The sequence below is a fragment of the Typopeltis vanoorti genome, chromosome 6 (genome assembly GCF_054136105.1).
Source record: "Typopeltis vanoorti isolate ZY-2024b chromosome 6, IOZ_Tvanoo_1.0, whole genome shotgun sequence".
Classification (NCBI taxonomy): domain Eukaryota; kingdom Metazoa; phylum Arthropoda; class Arachnida; order Uropygi; family Thelyphonidae; genus Typopeltis; species Typopeltis vanoorti.
In genome coordinates this window covers 86,483,427-86,511,024 of record NC_143554.1, presented here as the reverse complement: position 1 = coordinate 86,511,024, position 27,598 = coordinate 86,483,427, and the positions used below count along the sequence as shown (strand labels likewise).

Here is a 27,598-nt window from a genome sequence, read left to right as displayed (position 1 = left end):
TGCTATAGTCACGTCGTCTGATATTAACACCGACAGTGCGATATTAAACGCAACATAATACTACATTATTATGATTATGATTTTTTTAAAAAAAAATATGCAGTACAATGAAGTTTTATTATATAAAAATTTAACTAACGACTTCCTGAAGTCTGGTTTCAACAGAGAAGGAATAAATGACTTTTTTTTATGATTTAATTTTCGTATACTTTAAGCCGATTCTGCCGCTCCCAAAAACGTGTCGTCCTGTGCAAATGCACGTGTTGCACCGTCGGTAGAGTCGGCCCTGGAAATGATGCGATGTTATTTTCAACAAAAACTGATTTACATCGATGTTGTCCTCGATGAATTGGTTGTCACGCTTAAAATAGCGAAGATTAGTAACAATTAATTTATATGTTCAATAAAAAATGATAATATAAGTAATATAAGTTAACTCGAGCCTCCATAGCTCAGTCGATATAGACGAAACCCTTTGGCCGGAAAGACCTGCGTTCGTTTCCCGTCAGTGACTTGAGGAGCCTTTATCTGGTCTCCTTCGACGAAAGGTGAGTTACCCGCTCTCATACGAATATAGGGTAGGGGATTTTTTTCACCCGGAAACGCGAGTTTTTCGTCCCCCCAGAACAGACAAACCGGCCCAGTGAATACAGGCATAGGGCTAACCACCTTATCCTCGGGAAAGGTACGGTTTGGAAAGGATAAAGACAGCTCACTAAGCCAAATACGTAAAAAAGGAAGAAGTTAACTCACGAAATATCGATCTTTATTTAGCGTCAGGTTTAATATGACTAGTACTTCTTGTTAAATATGTAATTAACGTTTTCGGTTATACAGATAACAAGTAAATTTTAAGACATTTCTGAAAATATATATCCCCATATTTTAATATGAGGACAACTGTGTTAACGACCCATATACATTAATATGTACTTACTTGTTTATTCTTTATGTTCATTATATATCGCCGGCATGGATGTTTGTGATTGTCCTACAAACTTTGTTTGGAAAGGGACTCTGCGCTCCTACCACTTATTCTAGCAGAAGGCATCATTGCCAAAACCATTTTCAGCAGCTGTTCAACATTCAATCTTGCACTACCAATTCGTATTTATTGCATATTGTAAGATAATCCAAGACGTTTTGCACTCATACCTGCACTTATCAAGAGAGAGAGAGAGAGAGTATCCAGAAAACTAGGTATCTCCATCCACTAGAATTTCTGATATCAAAATTGAACAAGTTAAAATACTTTTATGTTACACGCCCATACAGCAGAAAGTGTAAATAAATAAAATAAATTCTATAATTTCTTTAATCCCCAATGAGAGTAGACGGAGCTCTTTAGTTTTAACTAACTTTTGAAAATCGTGAAGTGGCCGGTCTCCTCCCTTAGTTGTCAACTAAAGCTGACTATGGCTATTGATGATTTTAGAGGCATTGAGAGAGATCACGGTAGACAACTGCCGCCATAGCGTGATTATATATATTAGAATTCGTACTGTTGATGTAATAGTGTGAATTCTTCGGTTGATTTTTCTCAGCTACAGGGTTTTAAAAAAAGACCTAGAAACGGCCTCTAGTCAGAAATTAGAATAGAACTTATAATGGTCTTTTTTCTGGCAATCTAGCATTATGGTAGAATAAACGTTGCCACAAGGATATTCTGGTACCTCACTGACATTATTTGCGTCAATTTGTTTTTAGCAGAGAAATAAAAGAGAAAATAATACATGTTTAGCTGTTCATTTCTCTATAGAACGTCTGTAAAGAATGCAAAAAAAAAAAGAAAGATTATAAGTAAAATTTCTGATAGAAGAGAAGGAGGTAATGGTTTAGAATTACTCTTTTCTGTTTAATAATTTATTTATGGCTTGAGCACTTTTGATGTAATAAGTAGCTCTACCAGACTAGTAATGAAGGACTCTCCCCCCCCCCCACGAAACATACACGAAAATGGTATTACCTTATCATTTCACCGTCCTATTATTTATTTTCGTTGGTTATTAATCTATATATGAAATAATTTCAGCTGATATACTAACATTAAAATGAATTACACCTGATTTGTCCTCGCTAATTTCAACTGTAAATCACAGCTAATGTCAGTGGGATATCTTAATTGGATTCTTGAATGGTGCTGATAATGACCAAAGATTATTGAAACCATCACGTTCAACGAAAATAGGTTGTAATTTATGTACCTGTATTCAAGTTTTTGTAACCTTCTTCAGTTTGAGATTATATAATAAAATTACTGTCACATTTTACAGTAATAGTCTCAGCAGAAAAATAGACTGGCAGTACCGTTGAATAATTTCTTTCGAGAAAGTATCTTAAAAATATTTAGGGAAGATGCTTTTTAAGCAAAGTAAACTACTAATCTAAGGAAAAGAAAGTTTCTCAAATCTATAGTACTGGTAGTTTACGGGACTTGGTAGGGTTGTTTCGGTATTGTTCTATTTAAGAGAGAGAGAGAGAAAGAGAGAATTTGAACCATCTTCTCCTTTTCTAGACTTGGCAAATATATAACACGCTTTGTCTTTGAAACAGTATAGGCGAACTTAGTTATTATCGGACATTTTGTGGTTGAATAGTATGTTAATTAGTGATTTATTATAATGTTTCGTGGTGTGGCTTATGATGTCTTAGTTTTGTTTCATAGTGTCTGATGCCTTGGTCTTGTTTTTAGTACCATCTGGTTTAGTTTTGTTTCTTGTGTACCATGGTGATGTCAAACGAAATCATTGACAAAATACGTCGATATCTTTCTTTTCATTATTATTTAAAGAAATATATGCCAGCATAAACAATATAATAGTGTGTTTCCTATGATTTGCTAGATCTTTCTATTCATTTTCCTTACAGATTATATCACTAAGAATTTTAAAGCCTAGTTATGTTTTAAATTTGTTATTTTTAGTAAGCATATCTTTAAAATCCATAGAGATGTTTCATGATAATCATCGTGATGATTATAATCTTAGATAACGTCTTTTCAACAATAAGTGTAATCTTACGGACTTTTTTTTTATTTGTGTGTGGTCTGTGGGTCCTGTTTCTAATCTTAATGTAATTTCAGACTGCAACTGGAAACTCAATGTCATAGATGGAGACTGGCTGCCCACCAATTTTCAAAACGTTTGGAATAAAAGACTAGCTCCCTTGTAGGATTGAACAGTCATTACAAAATTTATTTGTCTATTTATGAGGCACTCAGTATATTAAAAAAATATATCAGTGTGAATACAGCAGTGGCCCTAAACGGTATGCCTGCTCGTGTGCTACGAGAATGTGCAAGTAAACGGACAGTGCTCTGACGAAGTTGTTTAATCTAAGTCTCAGCTCTGGCAAGATTCCAAGGGACTGGAAAGAGGGTAAGATAGTTCCATTACATAACGATGGTGGTTCCAAAACAGAAGTAGAAAATTACAGACCAATCAGTATCTCTGGAGTAATGATTCAAGTATTGGAAAAGTGGGTTAAAAGTAAAATTCAGGAATGGGCGGATAGGAATATGATACTTTATAGGGGCAGTATGGATTGGTAAAAGGTAGTTCCTGCCTCACTGATTTATTCCATTTTATAATAAGGTGACAGCAGAATTAGATAAAGGAAATGGATACACCTCGATACTGCTGAACTTTGCAAAGGCATTTAACAGAATATCGCATGGAAAACTATTACATCAGTTGGATCAAATGGAAATGGAAATGAGACTAGTGGCACGGATGGAATGTGGCTAAGAGACATCAGAGGGTGGTGTATGGTCGAATGGAATCGAGGGGGAATGAGGATGACTAGTGGAGTGTACAAGGATCTGTACTAGAATCACTACTCTTTAATTTGTATATTAATGATATAACATAATATTGGAAGGGGCACATTCAGTTGTTTGCTGATGACGCAGAACTAGGGAGGACAATAGTTGATAATATAATTTAAATAAATTGGCAGTGGGGACAAAGGATGATGGTTGTCAATTCAATGTTGTAAAATATAAGGTAATGCACTTCGGAATGACGCACTTCATATTGTATTGATGGTACTAGTTTACAGGAAATTGATGAGGCTAAGGATCTGGGGGGGTGATGGCGGATAGAGATTTGAAATTGTAGAGCACATTGACAAGAAAAAATAGGGAGGTTATTATCCCTCTTTATAAGGTTATAATTTGGTCATATGATATGTTGACTACTTTGCACAGATTTAGTCACCTGCGTTTCTTGTGGGGGATCGGGATGTGGTGTAGAGGATTCAGAGACGCGTGACCAAGCTGGTAACAAGTCTATGGAATGTTCCTTATGAAGATAGATTGATGGTAGCAATTTAAAACTTATAAGTTACTAAAGGGATACTATAAGATTGACACAGAAGAAATTTTTCAATACGGGGAAGCAAGAGGAAAACAATAGGTCACACTTGGAAGTTGTTTAAGAGTGTGGTCGGTAAGAGTGTGCGGACTAGGTTCTTTTCTTGGAGAGTGGTGAATAAGTGGAATGAATTGCTAGAGGTGGTTGTGAGCGCCCCGACAGTGAATAGGTTTAAGGAGATGTATGTATGTGTTAATGGATAGAGTGGGACTCGCGCGATGATTCTTTTGACTCCATGGAGTGCCAGTATAAATAATAATAAGAATAAGAATTTATAAAATAAATTTTAAAATACACATCAATAAAATAAAATAAATCATGTAACGTGTTTGGTTCTCCAAAGGAAGTAAATAGAACCTCCATTAATCAAAAATAACTTTTGGAAATTCGTTAGCAGCCCAGGCACTCTATCTTGGACACCGATAGTTGAGTTCATGACTAATAATGATTTTAGATGAATAGGAATGAAAGTACAGCAGACAACTGTCATCTTGTGCTCTTAAACTAATACTAGTATTATTGTCTGATATAGTATATGTTCCACAGTCATTTTTGAGTTGCGTGTTTAAAAATCCGAGTTTATGGGAGAAAAGTTCAACTTGCTTACGCCAAAGATTGACTGATTCGAGAAGTGACTGAAAAAAATATCCTAGTAAGAGTTCCTCTAGGATCGAAATTATAACCTTATCGAAGTGGCAGTTCGATTATGGAACCAGTTACATTGACATAGGGTTATACGGAACCTATGAAATTTGTTGTCTATGTAATTTGTGGCAACGCTTATGATTCCATAATGCTAGAGTGAAGAAAGCCTGTTATAAGTTCGATTCAGATCGCTTTATAAACTTTTTTATAAGTTTATAAATCCTGTAACAAATTGCATTCCGCAAATGGGAGAAGGCAGAGCTCGTTTAGGGCTAACGTTTTGAAAGCAGGTGTGCAGCCAGTCTCCACTCGTCTTCACTGATAGCGAGTCCAAGCCATCAATTATATTAATTCCTGCAGAGAGAGAGAGAGAGAGAATGATAGACAGCTGAAGTCAATTTTAGATGTGAGGGCAAAACCGAAGTAAAAGCCATTTTTTTGCTAGTTAGTTAATCTCTGACACAAGGAAGTGTTTTTTTTTTCTGTTAGAAACACAGGTTCTCAATCCTACAACTTAAAAAAATGACCTTAGAACTCGCACTGTTTCTAAGGTCATTTTTTTTTAAGTTGTAGGATTGAGAACCTGTGTTTCTAGCAGAAAAAAAAAATCTTGTTTTTTGTTTTTAATGAGATAATAACTGCCACCATTTTGTCATCCTAAAAGTTCGGATTTAGGATGACAAAATGGTGACAAAATTTAGTGAAGGCTAAACGAGATTCGCTTAATGCTTTCGGGGGGGGGGAAAAAAAGGTTTAGAGGAGTTAATGTTTTTTTTTTAATTTATTATAACATTTATTTCGTAATGATATTTTAATGCGTCTTAATTATAATCATTTCAAAGATAAAATAATAGTAATAATAATGATAAATAATAATAACTTACCAAAGAATTTAACTATTTTCATTATCTCTAAATATTGATGTAAATTTCAGTTTCTTATTTATAGGTGGTGTAAAGGTTCCTAACTCTTTAAGTTGTGTCACCGTAGCTGTGTGCAGTCGTCTGCTTATTTCTTTAGTTAGTTTTCTCTTGAATCTTTTATACAGTGAACTTTTTTTCTTCGGTTGTAGTGAGTCGTTTTGTATTTTCCGGTTGAGTTTAAACGGTATTTGAGTATATTTTAAGTTGTTCATTAATTTAGTTAATGTGTTTGGTATTCTGATATGATATTTGATATATAATGACGTTTGGTTTAATGAAATATAGGATATTCAAGATTAATTATCTTACGCATACACACACACACACACATATATATATATATATATATATATATATATATATATATATATATATATATATATATATATATATATCCCACATAGCACAGCAGTATCGTATGTAAGCACTGAAGTATGTATACGTTTCAAATTAAAAAATAACATCATACTTCAGGGGAGGATAGGTAGCGTTAGAATGATGTGACGCCATTAAAAACTCCAATAATGTTGAAGTTGGAAACACAGCAGTGTAATATCTTTTAAACATTTAATATATTTTAAAAATGACTAAAAAACTGGAGTTTTATTTGGTTCGTTAATGTACAAAAGATATAAAATAAATAAACTAGTTTCACCACAAACTTCGCGTGCATCTTCCGGTGGGGAGGGGGGGAAGGAATAAATGTATGGCTAGCAAATGTAAAATATAAATTACCAGCTTTTCTTGTTGATGGTTCTAAAAGCTTTGCTTCTTAACTTATATTTTACATTTGCTAGCCATACAAGCAAAGCTTTCAGACCCGTTAACAAGAAAAGCTGATTATATTTTACATTTGCTAGCTTTTATATTTTTTTTTCATCCTGAAGAAGCCACACGTAGTTTTTGGCGAAAAAAGTTGATTTATTTTATATCTTTTGTATATTAACCACCAAATAAAATCACAAATTTTTAACCATTAAGTGGCTGAAAGTTCACCTTCAAACATATTTTAAAAACAATTTAAAATAATCAAAAAAAATTTTTTTTGGTTCTCATGCTCATTGAAATGCAACTAGATTTCAATTGTTGATTTATTTCATGCTTTCAAAATATGCTAATGTCGTTATTATTATTATTACATAATCGATATAAATATAAATCAATTAAACAAAATAATAATAATCGATAAGAAATATTATTTAAGAATAAATATGAATCCCTTTAAATAAATTATTGTGATAGTATTGCTGCTATGATAACAAGGTATTTAAGTTATTTTCTCAAACAAGGAAAACAAAGTCTGGGAATCTGAACCGATGTGTGTGTGTGTATATATATCTATACACACACACACACAATATATATATATATATATATATAGATATAGATTTAGGGAGATGGGAGATAAAAATGATATCGGGAACCCTGAAAACTTACTGTGAACGCAGTATTGGTGTAATGCATGGCCTTGTGTAGTGGCAATAATGCCATATTGACGAAAATAGATGTATATATCAGACATGGATTAATAAAAGCGATCTGGGCTATAAGATAAATAATAAATACAAGAGAAAACGAAATCATCAATGAAAGTTGCGTTTATATATATACTAGGGGGCTCTTCTCCCCCCCCCCTGGCGCCTACGGCGCCCAATCCCCCGAGTTCCGGGCTGGTAAGCCAGTAAACCGGAGACAAAAAACGTGACATAAAAACGTTTCAAATTTCTGCTTATCTTTGAGTGGATTGAGAGCTGTAGAGTAGGTGTTCTACTGCCCTCTACCGCCACTAGTATTTTCACAGACAATCACAAACATCCATGTCCACGGCGATTCGAACCCGCAGCCTTTTGGCTGGAGAGCGGGTACGCTAACCACCGGCCAACCAGGCCTGCGATATCGTCAGGGAGCACAAAATGAGACTTGTAACACACATACAAAGGCAGCACAAAACTAACTGAAACTCGTTGATGAAAGACTAGAATCATAATTAAGAAGGCGGAGGCGCCCTCTATGAACACCTGAGGTAAACTGGGATCTCGAAGTACTAGTGTTTCCTATATATATATATACACACACACTGGGAAGTTTTATACAACTGTATTTATTTAAATTAGGCTGATTTTTTAAGTATTTTTCTTCTAAATTTACTTGATAGAGCATGATGGTCTTTTTCCAGTGGATTCTGTGAACTTCATCCAAAGCATGGTCTGCAAGGCCAGATTGACCGTAGTCATGACTGAGTGCAGATGTATTTTTGTATGTTCTTCCATTCGGATGGTAGCTGATTTTCCTGTTTTTCCATAGTAGGCCAATTTGCAGGAACAAGGAACTCTGTATACACCCGAACTGAGAGGGGAGGGTATTTGTCTTTAGTGGAGCAGATAAGGGTAGCTAGTTTTAAGTGGGGCTTGAAATTGGTGCAATGATTATTTCTTCAAGGTTCTGGATATTTTTTCTGATGTGCCTCAGACATAGGTGATGATGATAGCATTACTGAAATTAAAATCTTTCTAAAGAGAAAGTTGTGAATTGGAGGAGTGATTGATTTTATATATATATATAATCAATTTTTTTTGTGTGATATGGGAACTGTAACCATTAGATAGAAAAGTGTAGTGCATATGATTGAGTTCTGTTGCAAGAGAGGGCTCATTGAAACATAGGTTGTGAGCTCTATGGGCAAGTGTTTTTATGAACCATATTGTCGAGAGGGGTGATGGGAAAGTTTGTGAATGGATTTCCTATATACTCAAAAGGACAAGTTATCATTGAGTAGGAGGGTGACCAAAGTGTCTAGAGAGGCCTGATTTCACTAAGGGATCTACCTTTTTTTTAAAAAAACAATTTTTCCACTATATTAATGCGAATCCAAGCGGCTGGAACGAGGTTCCTTCGAGGGGTTGTGGGCTGGTAAGACTCGACAGAATCAGAAGCTCTGCAATTCGGGAAACCCTCAATACTCAACCGAGGATCGTGACCATTGGAAGTTCCTCTTGCAGCTGCTGCCCCCCCACCACCACCCAGTTAGGAAAGGTGGGCTTTGAAGATGAATGAATAAATGATTAATACGCTATTAACTGTTTTCAAAAATTCATCAGACTAATGAAAGTATTTAAATTGGCTGTAAAATCAATATGTTGATGTACTTTCTTCGACAGGGATTAAGGAAAATGTATAAGCATCGAACTCATGCGTACGTGGAAAAACTATTCTTATGTTTTTGTATCCGCCATCTCATATTTTTCGTACAAAGTATTAATTCCATTCATATATTTCAATCTTGTTGCAGCTAGATAATCATCTGAAATTTTTCAGTTCAAAATACCTGATACTCTAATAACATCATAATTTTTATAGATTTTATAAATTTGCCATTTGCTCATGAAAACGTATATTAGTTTAAGCATGATACATTATTAGTGTGAGTGCTATTAGTGTGTTTGTAAAATAAACAAATACAGGTAATGGGAGTAAAAAAACATGACGTCATAATATTTTTTCCTGCTTAGCTTTGGCTAATTTACAGTGCGCCAAGAGTTGGATAAGCAGGAAGAAAAAAACTACGGAAGTTCTTTCCTCTTGCAGATTGTAATTGCTGAGAAAACTAATGCGATAAACCACAAAATAAAGATAGTAAGGATGTTCTTTTACAGCGCAATTAAAAGGGATATGTCTTATGGGTGGAAAAGAACCAAGTTGGATTTTGAACCGAAGCCTTAATCTCAGACTGAAGCGGATTTTTTTTTTTAGAAAAACTAGAATTTTTGGCTTACATGAGATCATGACTACACTCCATTAACAACAAAAAATAAAAAATAGGGGAGGATGGTTGTTGCTCAAGGTTTTAAGAGTGGAAGTATAGATGAAGAGATGAATAGATCCAGATAAACGATGCCAAAACGTGATTTCATAAAAAAGCAAAGTTAAGTTGGATTGATTGAAATTACGGACGAAACAACCAAGGCTATGAGGCCAGGATATTATGTCTGTTAATTGTGTATATTCGCCTACCTGTTTTGTAAGATAAAAACCAGAGTTTTCGGGAAAGAAAACCTTGTTACCTCCATTTGCAGAATCCTTATAAAGATTCCTCGTGTCCTAGACAAGACAGGCCTTTTTAACCGAATGAGAACGCAGTACGGAGACACTGCAGAAAGAAGGGACTGACATGAGCATTTTTTTCGAAGTATGATAAGCCCCCATCTCAAATTTTTCTCAGTTATAAAGCAGAGCAAGTATGCATGCAGACATTTAGCTGATACCAACTGCAGTTATCCGGAAGGGAGAAAAAAAACAAAGTGTGAATTTCTGTGTGACATATTTTCCATGTGCACAATAAAAAAACTTTAGTCGTTAGATGATGGATTCCTTGATTAGTGGTTGGATACGTACGTATTCAACAAATTAATCGACGACAAAAATATCTGAGTTCTAACGAAGGACAATATTTAAAATTCTGTTATAAATTTTTTTCAAGAATCCTATCAGGTGTGCGTTGCATGCTCCACTAACATTAATTGTTCGTATACATTTTATTATAATAAACGATTGCATCTTCATCATTATTACAGTTCTATTTAGAGAGATAACAAATAGAACAACCTTTATTCGATGTTCGGTTGTCAACGTTTCACAAATGGAGTTAATGCATCGTAATTTTGTAAATAGTATATGGACCTAAATAGAACAGTAAAAATATTGCTAACTGTATATGTCATTTTATTGTGGTACATTTATCTGGAATATTTTTAACTTCATGTTGATACTTCTAGACAGTTAAAGAAAATATAATTCCATAGCTGTAAACTTTACATCCGAAGATGCTGCAGTTCAATAAGTATATCAGTACACCGCTAAAGCTGCATGTTAAAGTTGCCTTTCCACGACGTTTTCCAGAGTAATTTTAGCATACAATTTCAAAATTCATCCTCAGCAGAAATTCAGTTTGGCATTTTTTGCAGATATCTACAGTCTGCATTCCCAAAATTTTCTATGCAAATAATACTTAATTCAGTAACTGACCAAATTTTGGATGATATTTAGTCTCCATCTCTCAATTGAGTCTTCAATCTGAGATAAAACAATATTGAAGATATCTTTGGAGTGACTGTGTGTAAAGAGTAGTCAGTAGAAGACGAAAACATTATTCAGGTGAGGTCTAGTTGTGAATTAAAGTTGGTTTGAATTACATACAAGACAAATACGGTCAAAGAACGAATGTATTATGTTTGCTCATTTATTAACCCCATGTTAAATGGCCGGTCTGTTTGTTTATTGATAGGAGAAAAAAAAACTACATTTCCTTGAAGAAAATCATTGTCACTCCATACGAGACCTATTAACTCATCACCAGTTGAAAAGCTCTTATAAATGTTCTTCCTTGCAGTTTAGACGGATTTCGAGCCGACGTTGGTCTTTGCAACGAAACAATACAATCCTGTTACATTATGAAGAGGGTATATAATATCTGAAAGAGAAGAGAAATTCCAGTTGTTTGAAATGCTGAAGCAAATATAGATGTGTTTGTTATGAGAAAATTGCCTTTATTATACTGTTCCAAGAAAGGAAATCTCTTCTTAAGGATGTGGACAGTATCAAAAGTTTAATCAAATGGAGTGGATTACATTTTTGTGTGAAAATTAAGCTGGAGTTTTGGTGGGGTTAATGTTCGTAGATTATCTTGTTACCATTGGAAAATGATATAAAAATTGGCATTTAGCAGTCGAAAGCTATAACTTACGTTTCAAAGACCGAAGTCGTTTTTGAAACGCAGACCGCAAGAAATCCAGAAACTAACAAGAAAACTACCTATTCAAATCGTTAGTATCAATACGGATCTTGGAATCTAGGCATTGTTTTAACAATATCATTTGAAGGCGAAGTGTTCATATAACACGAGTTTTAGTCAATTCAGAAGAGAGAACTCCACACCAGCCTAACTATAGAAGAGGCCACTTAAAATTAATTTTTACACAGTTGTTTTCGCATCTCCTCACTAGTTTTCAAATTAGACATACTTACTCAATACGAACAATACAATCATTTGCCCACTGGAACTAAAGCATCGCTCATTGAAGTATACTAAATGTATACAGCATTCTCTATTCAAAATGGACAATTCAGTTTGTCCTAAATAAGAAGAGAGGACTAAACATAAGAAAGATATAGAATATGAAAGAATGAATGCTATCATACTCTCCAAACACATACTGCCTTTCTCAGAGAATAATTATACAATACAGAAACGAGAACGTCGGAGATATTAAGACGCATTTTGAACAAACATATCCAAAGAAATTCTGAAAAGTACTCGTACAAAGAATATAATCATTAGCCATAGTTTACTCTCCCAAAAGGTTAATCAAACAACAATTGGAGAACAACAGTTATGACCGGTAGAAAAACTTAACATCCAGTTATAAAATGCAGCAGGAAGACTAACTTACAAAAATTTGTCGAGATAACTTAATGTTTGTTTCAGTGAGTGCAACATTTGGTAAAATGTTTCGAATAGCAATAACTCTGGCTAAAAAGGTGCCAATTCAACTCAATTTAGTTTGAGAGTAGAGAGAGAGAGAGAGAGATCGGCATACTCGCGTGCAATTGAAGGTGAGTATGCCGATCTTATACTGCCTGTCGGGTTTTTCATACCCCAAACAAACAAACTAGGAGTGCGCGCGGTTTACATACAAAAATATATTTAGGCATAAGACTAAACCCCTTATCCAGTCACTACGATTACGACAACCCAAGTACATGGAAAGTCACGGGCTATAAGGACTTGTGATTTTATTATTATTTATTACTGCATTTCATAGCATATAATAAAAACCAGATCCGAGTAGTTAATGTACCCGCTCTTAAGGTGTTAGATGATTTTCATCGCCTGGTAGGAAACCTCCATCCCGCTTATTTGAAGCATGAAGTGGCTTTAAAAAAAAAAGTTCCATATTTTGTCTCAAGAACAGGATTCTTAGCTCGCCCACGATACTAATGTACTGAAGATTTACAGTCTTTCATGGGTAGCAGTCATATGAAAAAAAGTGTTTCATTGTAAACCAATCTTCACGGTTACTTTTTAAAATCGCTTTTTTGTGATACAATTAGCTGATATCACCACATACTAAAACATATAGATCTGAATGTTTTCACTTTGACTCCTTCACATCCTTCCTAGTGTAGTCACGAATACCTCTTGTCTTTTGCCTTTCAGTTAGAAACATCTGAATTCAAATCTCCTTATAGGACACTGAGAATTTTGTTTAAAATTGTAAGATAATTTGGCTGGTCTGGTGCGAATAAAGTATGGTTTTTCATCTCCAAAACAAGACAACTAGCAAGAAACTACAAGTAATTAAAATACATAATGACCTTAGAGCCTTAATTGCTGTAATTCAAATGAAACCTCCTTACCTCTTTCCATGTGATTGTCAAATATCTTAGAGTACGACATCATGAATTTTAATACTCACCAGAGTGTGTACTAATAGTTTCAACCTTTTTTTTGGGGGGGCATGAATACTATGAAATTTCAAGCAACTGAGTAATCCAGGGCTGTATTTTTGTATTCAAAATTGAGGCAGGGGGGGGGGCGCATATTCAAAGAAAACTGGCAATAAAATGCTAATGCACACAGATATAGAAAAATACTTTTTTTTTTTACTGAAAGATGTCATTTTAAATGTCAGAATTACGCATTGCTACTGTGTTACAAAAAATATGCATATTGATGAGTTGCTCAAAACTTGGGCAATTCATATTAATTAGTGGAGTTTAGTGTTTGATATATTTCTAGTTTTAGACTTTTTCAATTTATATGAGAGAAAAGCTTCCTCCTAAATATAAGATTACGATGCAATAAAAATAAAGGTGAAGTCAGATGTAACATTTTGGCATCTGCCCAATGATCATGTTTATCACTCTTGTGATAATGTTAATTATATTTATTCATGCAAGTACACTCATGGTATGATTGTATAAACAATTATTTCTCTCTATATTCTCGTGGACTGCATTAAAATTGTTAGTGAGCTATAGGATGTACATCCTTGCCCCAAAGAAACAAAGTCAAATTCTCATCCCCTTTATATACATATTCAAATTTTCGAACTAAATATACTTTTGAGTTATAGCGTTCGCTCACCAATGAATTTCGTTCTTCTCGCCAGAATTAAAATTTCCGTTTTGCTTCGGGTGCTGAGAAAAACCTTGAGGTGAAGATCAGGGTTCCTCTTTCTGAACCTTTTGACAATACTTAGCTCAAGTCTCTCTCTCTCTCTCTCTCTTTTTCTCTCCGACATTTATCTCATTTCTTGGCACAAACACATCACTTCTACGATCCTCAGCCTTAAAAAAAATATATATATAATAAAAAGCATCACTTTTCGTTCAAACTTTTATACATGTCTAATTTAAATATGTGCAACTCCTAAATCCGACCGATCTTCCAATACAGTAATCCCTCGATTAATGCGCCCCCGATTAGTGCGTCATTTTTTTTCGATACCCAAATTCGATTAGTGCGCCTATATACATCTTAAAAAATAAATGTTACAGATTTTAAAAATTTTCTATCTATACATTTTTATGGCTAACTATTTTAAAAAATCACTCACCAGAATGAAATAATTTAGTTACCGATTTAAAATATTTTACAAAGTTATTTTTAATGGCATACTACACTACTTCCATGTACACTATGTATATTATGTTCCAAATTTTTACCGCCAAAATTTATATCGTCTGCTATAGTACACCCACAGATTCGAGACTCTTCGACACTTCTGCGCATGTCATAAAAAGGAGAATCCATTCCGATAATAAGGTAATCAATCCGTCTTCTGGGATGAGTTGTTTATTATTACACGTCGGAAAATTAACTTCTCTTTTATGATCATTGTAGTTTTTAAAGTGGTAACTATTTTACTTGTATAACAGTTGGGAAATGTTATTTATAAAGCACGTGATTTAGCTTGTTGGCGACCAATTCGTACGTCCTTCATTTCTTTCTCCCCCTCAATGATAACGTCCAAGAGTTAATTAAATCTCATTCTGAAGAATTAAGTGATTCCGACCTGCTAAATTTAGATGCACAGCGGGAAGATCCCGAAGAATATGAATAAAATTGAACCACTGATAGTCAGCCAGAAGAGATTTCACTGAAACAATTTGAAAATATTTTTCGTACAATCGAAGGTTTTAAGCAGCAATGCTTAGAGACTGACCCTGATGAAGAGAGAAGCAGTAAAATTTTCAGAAGAGTAGAAGAGGCAATAGGGCCATACCGTCGGTTGTATGAAAAAAAGAAACAAAATGCCCGTGCGAAACTACGTTAGCTCAATTCTTCGTTAAGAAGTAGAATAATAAATTTATATTCTGAATATCTTTTATTGTCTTTCAGCTTCATGGTTTTCCTTTAACTAGACCCAGAGACATACCTTAATTCTTTTATAAAAAAAAATTAAGGGTCAAAAAAGAAATCTGAGGAACGAATTATACATTTTCCCATATAATATTCGATTAGTGCGTTTTCGATTAATGCGCCTGTTTTAAAGAGCGTATTAATCGAGGGATTACTGTACTGCTCTAACATTTGGGTTGGTTCACCGCCATCTTCTCTGAAAATTCTTGCTGCTGTCCAAAAACTGGCAGTTCGACTAATTGATGATCCTTCTCTCACAAATTCTCTCCAATTACTGTCTCACAGATGATCAGTTTCTTCTTTGTCTTTTCTACAGATATTTCCTTGGATGCTTCTCCGTTTTACTGGCATCTATCATCACTTTCCAATTTTTTTCTAACTGCTAAGCCATTGAATATACTATTCCCATTCATCTTTCGTTCTATCTCTTTCTCTCTGTAACTTTATTCTGAAATATTCTCCAAGAACTCCAATATCCAACTCTTCATAAAAACATCAAACATATGGGTTCTGCAACCTCGTGTGTGGGGAGGAGTGATATAAAAATAAGAAATTAACCACTACCCAAAGTTATTATATAAAATACTAATATCGTCGTTATGCAAGAAACAGAAGCGATGCTATTTCCATTATATATGATATTTCATAGCCAATTATGAACGATAAAATACAAAACAATTAACAGTGATCATATTAGTTTATATTATTATCCTCGGTGCTGTGAGCACTACACGCATTGGATCAAAGAAAGCTATGTTAAGTGGGTCACATGATTAGCAGCGAAAGATTGTTTGATTTTACAAAAAGTAAACCAAATATCAGATACCTCCAAATGAAAAATAATCCATTCTCATAAGATTTATGCGAGTTAAGTTTATTTCTGTTTATGGTTAGTTTACAAAATTAATGCCATTTTATTAGGCAATGTATATTAACCCTTTTCATATAATATGCATTGTCAGCTAATGATGAGAGTTCATTAGCTATATATATTTTAGCAGCTATCATTTTAATAAGTTCACAGATAAAGACAACTATGAAAATGAATTATGTTCATCTAAATATAAGCATAAAATTACTGAAAAATTGTTCCATTAATATGATTACCTCTCCTCAGAGTTCATTTCTCAGAGAGAGAGAGAGAGACCGGTTAAATTTATTAGAAAATGTGGTCTGTTTTGTGAAAATCATCATCCCATTCCAATCATCCTGTTTTTTGCTTTCAAATGAAAAGAGGTACTGCATTCTCGATCTGTCTCTCCACTTTATTCTACACTACAGAAATAATTCTCATTCCTTAAACTCACGGTAATTAGAAGCCAATTATTTACACAGTTTACGGATGTTATATAATATTCGCTTCATAACTTTATCAGCGAGGTAATCTAACCAGTAATCTCTCTTATGTGTGTGATCAAATAACAATTGAAGTTAAGAATCATCCGAACTTCGTCGGCTGAAACTGCGATTTGATCGGTATTCTCGTTTCGAAGACGGCCGAGTAGATACTGTAAATCTTCTGGTGAGTGTGTGAGTAAGAAAGAGATCCGAATAAATGCCTTTTGTATAAAATTTTGGACCTTAATGGAAGGGAATTGTTCATGATGAGTTGCTAATCATCAGAAGTGACCATTAAATCGAAATTTTTATGCCGAGGTTCTATAATTTATGCTCCTCAGTATCAGACCACAGTACTCCCATTTTGCGAATTGTTTGCATGACGTTCCCGTCTTTCCTCGCTGTGGCCTCTATTGATTTTCTAAAATCAAATATATATAAAATACTGTTTTATTATAGATATTAAAAGCAGTAACAGACATTTAAAGTGTAAAAATTGCTTTAAAAGATTACGGACTAAATGAAAGAAATATATCCTTAACATTAGGTTAGTTTTTATTAATTTCATCCACAAATGAGATTCAAATACAAATGATTTTTTCGAATCACATTAGAGTCGTGAGTGAGGGATGAATAATTGAACCCTACAAGTTGTAGGTTGGAAAGCGGAGATGTTATGTTATCCACTCGGCTAAGCAAATGATGGTTGAAGACTTCTCTGATTACTGTCTGTTTTTTTTTTTAAGTAATGGACACGGTGTTTGACCGCATTCAATTTATTTGAACTATTCATCTAGTTTCGCAGATATTATTCATCTTCTTAGGAATCGACACAAAATTAAGTTTAATAACAGATATAAAAATACCTACGTTAGAATTTGGTTACGGATAAACATAAAGAATACTCTTTTACGGTTTTAGCTGTTTTCTGCTTCCAACGTATATTACATACGCTATTTAAAGTACCATTTTTGTTGGGTTGGGTTGAGTATATATCATCACTTCTGCTTCTCTGAGTTTAGAACGTAGCAGCTAGGATATATGGAAGTTTTTGTCTCAGTACAAATTTTAAAATTAAAAAATTTAAATTTCCAATTTTTGTAATTTTGAAAATTACAAAAATTGGACTCTTCAATATATAAAATGTGTTATAGACGGAATATAACACAGTATCAAAGCACTTTTAGTCCACTCATCGAAAAACTGAGCCTGTACAAAATATGATGTGCACGTGGTTCGCTATACACGTCACACAAGCCAGTCGAGAGAAATCAGAAATTAAAAGATGACGAAACACGGATGAGTGCGTAAGTCTGGCTTAACCTCCCATGCTACGAAAGAAAACCATCATATTATTTGGACCGAGACAAGACTGCTATACATCAACATTTTAGAGAAGCCACATAGATTATATGCATTACATCCCAATGCAATAAAAACCAAGGCGCGATTCTCGACCACATGTGGTCAACTGTGAAAAAATTCTTCGATAAAAACGCCAAGTCAATTATGCTACATGGACAATATCTGTAGAGCAATTGAACCAGAGAACTGTAACTAATATTCAGTGGTGGATTACCCATTAAGGCAATGAGGCACGTGCCTAGGGGCCTCTAGCTTTGGGGGCCCCAAGCCAAGACATTTTCCTATAGTGTTTTAAAACAGATTAATGTTTTCAGTAAACATCATAAAAATCTTGATTACTTCAAGCGAAAATTTTTTCAAAACAATTATTACGTTTTAATACGTATTTTGAACAGCGCGCTCTATCTACGCTTTAAATAATGCCGCAATACCAATGTTCGGCGCTAGTTGACAAGCTTCGTATTTTGAACAGCGTACGCTATCTACGCTTTAAAGTAAACCGCATTACCAATGTCGGCGCACGGTGCTGTTGACAGCTTCGAGGTCACGAAAACTGATTACATTGTTGAGATAGGAAGTTTCGCCTGGTTGCTCCTTAACTTCGTTTGTTATTGAATCGTGTAAGAGTGAGGTGTTTGTTTCAAAAATAACTTTTTAGTGTGACTTTTCGTGTTTTCATTATTTGAGTGTAGTGGAAGTAAAATAAAAACTTTGTAAAATTGTAAAAAAACTGATTAAAAAATGTTTTTAAAAAAATAAAAGTTTTATTATTTATCATCCTTTAACAGGCAGAAAAATCCAGAAGTTCAAAAAATTCAGAAGTACAAAATTTCATTTATTTGTCACCTAACTTTTTTTATTCTTTTTATTATTATTATTTTTTTTTTTGGTGGACCCAAATATAATTTGCCTAGGGGCCCCAACTATCCTTAATCCACTGCTACTAATATTCTTTATTTTTGTTAACTAACGTTTGTAATTCATGATTAGTGATAATCTAACTCTGTAGATGATTCCTGAAGGTGATTGGTGGATGAGCAAAACTAATGAAATGGTAAAAATAAATTGCATGTGGTCATACATTTTCCTTGGATCTCTGAATAAGATTAAAGGAACAAAAAATATACAAACTAAATGATGCATTGTTATGCGATATATAGATAGTAGTAAACAAAAATTAAATTGATTATTGATGCATGTTGTTGTTGTTGCGTGTGTGAATACAACAGAAATATTTTCTTAATTTTTAATGAACGGCGTTTTTGACATAAATACAATGAACGGATTTACAGCGTTCAGAAGAACGGAAGTACGTTTTTGATGCGTACAATATAGAGAGGGCTGCCGGACACCATCTTGAGCAAAGTGTTATTCGGGTGACGCAGAATTAGAGACTTGGCTAGTCCAGGTCTTACAATGTGAGGAAAGTTGAAAAATAGCAGCTATTACACCAGAAAAGTAGTTAGTTATAAACAACAGTCTGAAGAAAATCTTCTTTCCGCACTTTCTTTGTTAAGGTGTCTTCTTTTCTCTTTCTATCTGATACAGAATTAGACTGGTAATCTCTGCACTAGTTTCCTCATAGCAAAGGAGCTTGATTTTAGAAGCAAAATTTGTGAAATTACTACAATTAATTACGAAAGAATAAAGAAACATTTGTTCGATTTTCAATGTTCAAAAAAGATAAATGACTGAATGTATGAAATTCATAATAACACCCGACTGATTTCGGAGAAATTGAGGATGGAATTGGTAGTTATCTGATTAACCAGCCTTGGAGCTGTTAATTATACCCATGGATAGGATGGTTCGAACCTAAAGGGGGAAAGAGAATGAATTTTATTCTTAAGCTTCTGGAAAATATCATCAAAATACAAAGTAGATTAACTTCAAAAGATTCATGCAAAAATGAAACATGCATAAAATTATTAGTATAGGATTCGTTATTCTTCCTACAATAATTTTTTATTCATTCATTGTTTATTATTAATAAAAAAAGAGTAATAAAAAGATTAGCTTTTTGATTCCTCATCAGTTATTTTATTTTTCAACCAGCTCATTAACTCAAAGTGATATATAGTATACAAAAATTTCAGGAGAATAAATAGTTATTTACTTGTCCATGATTTTGTATTCATTTAGTTTTAACCAAATAAAATTTTTATTTAGTTTATTCGGTTAAATGCAGTGTTTTGAGAATAAACAACACACTTTTGGGGGATCAGGAAAGGTTTAACTTTCATTAAATAACTGAAGTGCACTGTGTGAAAAACGAGAAAGTACTTTTCCATATAGTATATATAAAGATAATTCACAAACTATCACAGACATTTTATATATATTTATAATAAAATTCTTAAAATAGAATCTTTATTTTATTATGGAATTATCTAGCTTGTTTGTGATAAAGAACATTTTAAACTTAACAAAAATTAAAAACTATAAGTAGTATACGTTGTTCTGTTGGAATGCATCATTTCTGTTTTTATTTTGTATATCTAATTTTCACTGATGCATTATACCAGCAAGAATCTGCTTAGTAATTCTGGCAATTTTAGTTATACACGTGGTAAACTGTTCATGAAAATCTGATTGGAAAACATTACAGAATTTTTCATGAAAATAGTAGGGTTTTTCTCCCGGAAACCCGGCTTTTTCATCTCGCATACAGCAAATCGGCCGTGAGAACACACAAATTTAACAGACAAAAATACAGTTGGTGTGGGGGGGAGGGGGGATGGCCTTGTGTGTTGAAGGTAGTAGTGGTGGCGTTGTATAGTTGGAGGGTTAAGTATAGGAGAGGTAAGTTGTGTGCTATTGTGTGCCCTCCCACGATGAATCTTTGGACTCCTAGGTGTCACGTAATAATAATGATAAAAAATTGAAATGTGAAAAATTCTTACAATATTCAGTAACAGGCAGTGTTAACTTTGGCCGGTTATTTCACACGTAATTTCCTAGACAGAACAACGTACTAATAGTTATTCGTACAATACCATGTGCGCGCGCGCGCGCACACACACACACAAAAAAAAAAACTGTGCCAAAGACACGAACAGATAACGCTTAAAACGATTTTGTGCCATGCTGATGCAACCCATCGAGTTTTGTTGTACATAAACAAAGAGCTCTTTCTCTCTGAAGGAGGAGGAAGATGAGTTGACATCCACGCTAACTTTATCAACATATAAAAAGTCGTTGTTTCCTGTTGCGTGGTAAATGCGATACATTTCCCATTTCAGTGAGGAAATGAAATCGGTTTTCTTTTTTTTTCGGAAATCGGAAATCTTTTTTTTTTTTTCTTTCTAACTCTGTTTATGTAGAAACTATCATATAATGCAATCCCTTGATAAATATTGACATAACATGTGTTTTTATGACCTATAATATATTTAAACTAGTGTTAATGTGTTCTATTAGACCTTGTTAACAGCACAACACTATTAAGCCTGCTGGACTGGAAGGAGTTGCCACATGCATTTGATTGAAAACAAATTTAAAATTATCTACGCTATAATAACTCTGTAGACGAATTATTGCTTGCATTAAACAAATTAGTACTGTAGAACAATTTTATAAAATATTTATAGAATTCAGCATTTTTTTTAAATATAAACCTAATTTTAAAAATATGAAAGGTGACTTTGATTTCTGAATATCGTAATGTACGTATCTTCAGTGGTATAGTCTGTGCTACTGCTCAGTATGGCAAAGAACTCCACTTTCAATTTGAATAAATAATTGAAACCTTTCGCAATCTGCTTTGTGATATTCTAAATGAAATTGCGCTGAAAGCTATAGAAAATAACACAGTCCTATAGTGTGTTTGTGCTCCGAAAAGGTTTAGCTGTAATTTAAGCACAAAGTAGGGCTTTAAATTAAAATTACCAATATTTGTTCCTATCAAATACAGATTCTGAACAAGTTTTGTTTAAACTATATTATATATTTGTTGATTTTTATGACGGTCTCATCTAACGAAAATTCGGAACCGTGCCCTAATAATTAAGTAGTTGGAAAGCTATAGAAACCAAACATGATACTGTTCCTTAATAAGCATAGCATTGTGGTGGTCTCGCACGGAAGGATAAAACTCGTCTACCACTCATTATACATTAGAATAAAGTCACAAAAATTATCTTTTTGTGTTAGAAAAGCGTATGTTTGTGATATAAGAACATTTTAGATTTAACCGAAAGGAAAAACGATAGGTGCCCTCAGTCGGAACATACGGGATTTGCCACATAAATTATTATTATGAAGAGAGACCTCCAGGAGAGACTCGTCGAGCGAGGCACATACTACACACACACCAGCTATCGTACTTATTTTGAATTCGTTCACACTGCTTGCACTCACAACATCCAGTGGCAATCTATTCGAATTACGCACTACCCTATGAGAGAAAAATCTACCCCTTGCCCCCTTCTTAGCAGCATTTGTTCTCAGCTTCCAAGGATGTCCTCTTGTCCTTTCCCCACCCTCCATAAATTGAAAAATTCCATCAACTGAAATCCTGTATGATCCTTTCAGAAGTTTGTAAGTCTTTCTCTTGTTTACTAGTGTCTGCAGCCTACAAATTTGCAGTCTCTCTTCATAATCAGTATTCCATAATTCTGATATCATTTTTAACATTCTCCTTTGCGCGCACACTCTTTCTACTATATCAGAATCACAAAGGAGACCAGACCTTCGCACAACAGTCCAAGTGAGGTCCTATCAAGGCCTTCTAAAGAGGCAAAATGTCATCCTTATCTTTATATGTGAACGTTCGTTTCAGCATTGCAATTATATTTTGAGTTGTATCTGCAATCTTTGCTACATGGGCCCTGAACTTCAACTTCCTATCTACTAACACTCCAAGATTCTTAGCCTGATCAGTTTCTTCTAGCATAATCCCACCAATATAATACGACATTGGATATCTAATTACGCCAAAGTGAATGACTTTACATTTACTAACATTGAACTGACATCCATTTTCCCATGCCCACAGTTGCAATCTATTCAAATCATTTTGCAAGTACTGCATATCAGTAGCATTCCCTGATTACCCTCCCTATCTTTGCATAATCAGCAAATAGCTGTATGTCACATGTCAAATCCTTCCCAATATCATTAATGTACAGATTGAATAACAGTAGACCAAGCATTGATCCTTGTGGTACACCACTTTTTACCTTGAATCTTGCAGACTCGCTTCCCCCTTATACCACTTTTTGATATGTCAGTCAGCTGAACATATTTTTTTATATTTATATCATGTACGTAACTGAAAATTAGTCGATTTTCAGTTATACATATCTTTAAGAACTTATGCAAATAGTCTACGTACATTTTGAAAAAGATTGCAATCCTTCAAAAAAAAAAAAAAAGAAAAGAAAAAGAAATGCGTGCGTATTATACATGGAGTTTGTGAAAAGAATTCTTTCGTTGTTTTGTTCCAAAAAAATAGAGATTATGCTTTAAATCAGAGTTGCACATTTTAGACATAGTAATTATTTGAACGTAAATTACTTTCGATAAGTTTCGATTATGAGGCCTCTATAAACGAAGAAATCATTAGCATTAAGATACTTTTTTAAATTATTTTAAGCTTAAAAGTTATGTACAGGTTTTCAACTCCACGTCCTTTTTTATATTTAACAAGGATGTGGAATGAGAACTGACAGTATTTTCAATTGCATAATAGAAAGAAATTTTTAAAAAAATATGTCGCATTTGTAAATGCCTTTTTAAAATATAAGTAGTCCTATATAATGCTTTCAGTATATTTTGTAATAATAATTACAATTGTGTTTGTTTTCCTCGAAACTAATTATTACAGAATGTTATTTTACAATATTAAAAGTACCTTATATACGAAGCTTACATTACTAACAATATAACCTGGTAAGTTAAAGAACATTGGATATTTCTGTATCAGCAGTAACATTTTAACGGGTCTCTCGGATATTGATATCGGCTTCGTGGAAATGCTACCAGCTGTATTTGTAAGTCCATCCTTGTTTAATGTCAGAAAGAAATGAACGCATATTTCTTATTACGCCTGAAGCCCATAATCTCTGTCACACAAACGAATAGTGTGTCGATGGCAATACATTATTTTGAGTTTGAATGATAATAAAAACGGACTACGTATTTTTATATCAGGTAAGTGCAACTAATATTATCTGCAGGCATTTTATAAAAATCAGTCCTCTTTTCTACTACTGTTCATGTGCGATATTTTAACAAAGCAAAACATTTATTAATTTGATATGTTTAATTATTTTTCCTAGGTTAAAGAAGAATTCCATTCATAAAAATTTTATGAAAATACTTTCAATAAAAAATGACAATATTATAAATAAAATTTAAAAGAGTTATATTTCCTGCTAAATGTGAAACGCAGCTGTAGCGCAATTTTATTGGAAATTTATTATAAATATTCCAGAAACGGGACGTTTGTAATGGTTTTTGAAATTCAATCCTGAACGAACACGGTGTCCTTCATTAAATATACGATTTGCAAATATTAAATTTTTCATTTTATGTTTTGGTTTATATATCTGTTTTCTACCTATTTCACCACCTAGATTTTTGCGAAATCGTATTCAAATAAAACTTGTTTCCAGCTATTCTACTAGGATTATTTCCAAGCCATGGTTCCAACAGGGGCCATGGCTGTTTGCTAATACATCATTTCGTGTCGCATTTGTAGTTTCAAGTTTGTAGTTGTGACATGCAGCTTTGCTTACGTCTCGTCGTTTGTTGATTTTGCTTCAGGTTTTGTCAAAGAAACCATGCATATTAAAATAGCTAAAGGTCGATAATTACTCTCGAGTACCGAAGGCTACAAGTTGGTCGTAATAACTGCTAGTGCTCGCTCATATACTGATTTGTTTTCAGATAGAGAAACTGGAATTTTCAAAAATTGTTCATCAGATAGCAAAAACTGAATCTGTGAGAAAGAAATTGTGTGAAATCCTGGTTTTTTTGAAGAGGCACTATTTGTGATATATTTATCGCAAAATGGAATGCCATATTTATATTATTGAAGTAAAAATGTCTGTATTATTGAAGATAAAAAAGGGGAAAGTCATTTCATTTAATACTCTGGAAACAAGTTTGAAGATTTAGTGAAGCCGTTTCTTGGTGTGTTTTTTGTCTAAATTAACTATAAAAAAAATCTCTTACAGAAAAAATTCTTCCGACCTACCTCTGAGGCCAGCTAAATTAGGATTGAATGTTTCAATAATAGGGTGGGGGAGAAGTCCAAAATATGCTTCTAATCAGAATTTCAAATATTTATTCTAGCTTCCGAGAAGCGGAAAACTCTTGGAAAATATTTCATAAGATTACAAGCTATTTTTTTAGAGATCATTTATGAAAGACAGAGCCTAAAATGTAATCTTTTATCATAAAACTGTCGTAAGCTAGACTTTTTTTGTGTGCAGGCCTTCGAAGGTAATCAATTTGAAGAGCCCTTAAAAGTAATATAACGAGAAAAAACTGTGATAACTACAAAATTCGCTCTGATTTTTCATATCCTGGGATCGGCCATTATAACAAGGATGAACTTTAAGGGATTCGCGTGACAGCTTCTCTTTGAAGAAGCGGAATATTCATGAAATTTTAACAGGTTTGTCCGCGCGCGGGTGGGTTGCACATCAAAATACTTAAAAATAAAGTTTTTCTTGAATAAAACTTACCTTTAAAATACAAGAGGAAGACGTGGAAATTGAAGGGAAAATATCTTGAATGATTTTGATATACAAAATTTATTTGGCACATATCGTTGACAGATAATAGGAGTAGTGTTTGCTTCGAAACCGTTGTCATGGAAAATTCTCATGATAACCATTGTCCTTTGGAATTGATCAGTGGCCCACCAAAATATCTTTGCCAGTCAGCATTTGCTGTGCAGTACAAATTTTTGCAATTGCATCATCTTTAATATTCTTTGTCTAACATTAAGCATTCAGAATAAATATGAGCGCTGGTAGAGGCCGTAATGTATGAACGTAATCAAAGACACATTCATCAGTAGTTACTGAAATGAAGGAAATTCAACATGATTCAACATCAAAAAGCCATCTTAACATTTTTTGCGAAAGCCGAGCATATAAATTATCTGTTTCTTGTTTCCCCTTCTTTGGTTGTTACATAGATACACATAACACAATGCTAATCAAGTCTCCAAAGGAAACATCCTCACAAATGCGAAATTAAGAAATATTGCAACTTCTGATGGTTTGGCTACAAAAAAGCGACACCTGATGGGAGAAATTATTGCGTTTATTTTATTTTCGACGAAATCGCTTCAGCAATGATGGAGTACGAAACGGGTATAACCGCACCAAAGAGGACCATGGGCTCACTTTATTTTTTCCACCCTCTTTTGAAGCTAATGGAATACCAATTGGAATGTCATCAGCAGGATTCGATTTCAATTTATATTGAGCAGACTTATCAGCGCAGAGGTGAGGTGAAACTGATCTTACCGACTGTACCAATTCTAATTCTTCCATTTCTGGGATGGGTAAGAGTGGAGTAGTGCGGGAACGGGCCCTAGGACGGCGCCAGTGAGGTGTCTTCAGTATCACTTTGGCACAAGGAAAACCAACCTGTTGGAGATTCTGATCTTCAGCGGTTCCAAGGGTGGCATCTTTCCTCAGAGTAGACAGACATGAAGATGATCCTCTGGCCAAACTTGAAAACACAAGATGTTCAGCAACTACGTGGGGTGGAAGAGATGACCTGCATGATAAAACGGACGGAAAGGAAGCACTCCCTACTGTTTCGGCGGCAGCGTGGGCGGACTGTTTCAGTCGGAGTATCTTGGCGCGGCATATAACACAACGAAGCGGCAGCATCCTTTGGGATACCGCCATCTGGATGGTCTTAACGAAGCATTTCCGACATACGACTTTATGCCCACAGGGAAAGGTCTGCATGGTTGCCTTGGCACTGATGCAAATGGCACACTGGAACAAACAACAACATAAGAACGATGAACTAAAACTATGAATAAACAAAATTAGCAAGTTAATTTTCACATATTCTTCCCGAAATGAAATAATTTAATAAACACAATGTTAATTCTTTTTGGTGATTCGAAGTTCAGTAGTTAGATAAAGTTAATGTGAGACAAAGAAAAGAATGCTCTTTTGCATTTATAGGGTTAAGCCACATTTACTATATTCGGAAAGCAGCAGAGCACAAAATTAATCAGCAAGAAAAATCAACAGTAAAGAAATGTGTAAGTGTAATTTCATAAATAAAATGCTTCGCAAACATAACGTTCAAAACATTTAACCTAAGTTTGATTGAACTTCCCAAATAAGGATATGTTGCATGAGAAATTTGCTAAAAAATCATTGAAACTAATTGTTTATAAAAACGCATTGTGAGGTATGCAGTTGTTCTTTGTATTACTTCTTTCAGAAATAGCAATCTTTACGCAAAAAAAACATTTGAATGTAGCAGTATTATCTCTTTTACCAGTTAAAACTTAATTCTTACATAACCAACTGAACAAACGCTTTCAA

General features: G+C 34.0%; 1 protein-coding gene across 1 annotated transcript in view; it reads right to left on the bottom strand.

Annotated features, from left to right (window-relative positions):
• Nucleotides 1-19,297: 19,297 nt before the first annotated feature.
• Nucleotides 19,298-27,598, bottom strand: part of LOC150105666 (uncharacterized) — a 48,980-nt gene continuing 40,679 nt past the window's right edge. The window contains exons 3-4 of the mRNA XM_090394986.1: nt 25,760-27,034; nt 19,298-19,880 (exon numbers count right to left, since the gene is read on the bottom strand). Coding sequence (XP_090251112.1) covers nt 26,351-27,034 — 684 coding nt within the window. The 3' untranslated portion in view covers nt 19,298-19,880; nt 25,760-26,350. The remainder of the gene's footprint in view (nt 19,881-25,759; nt 27,035-27,598) is intronic.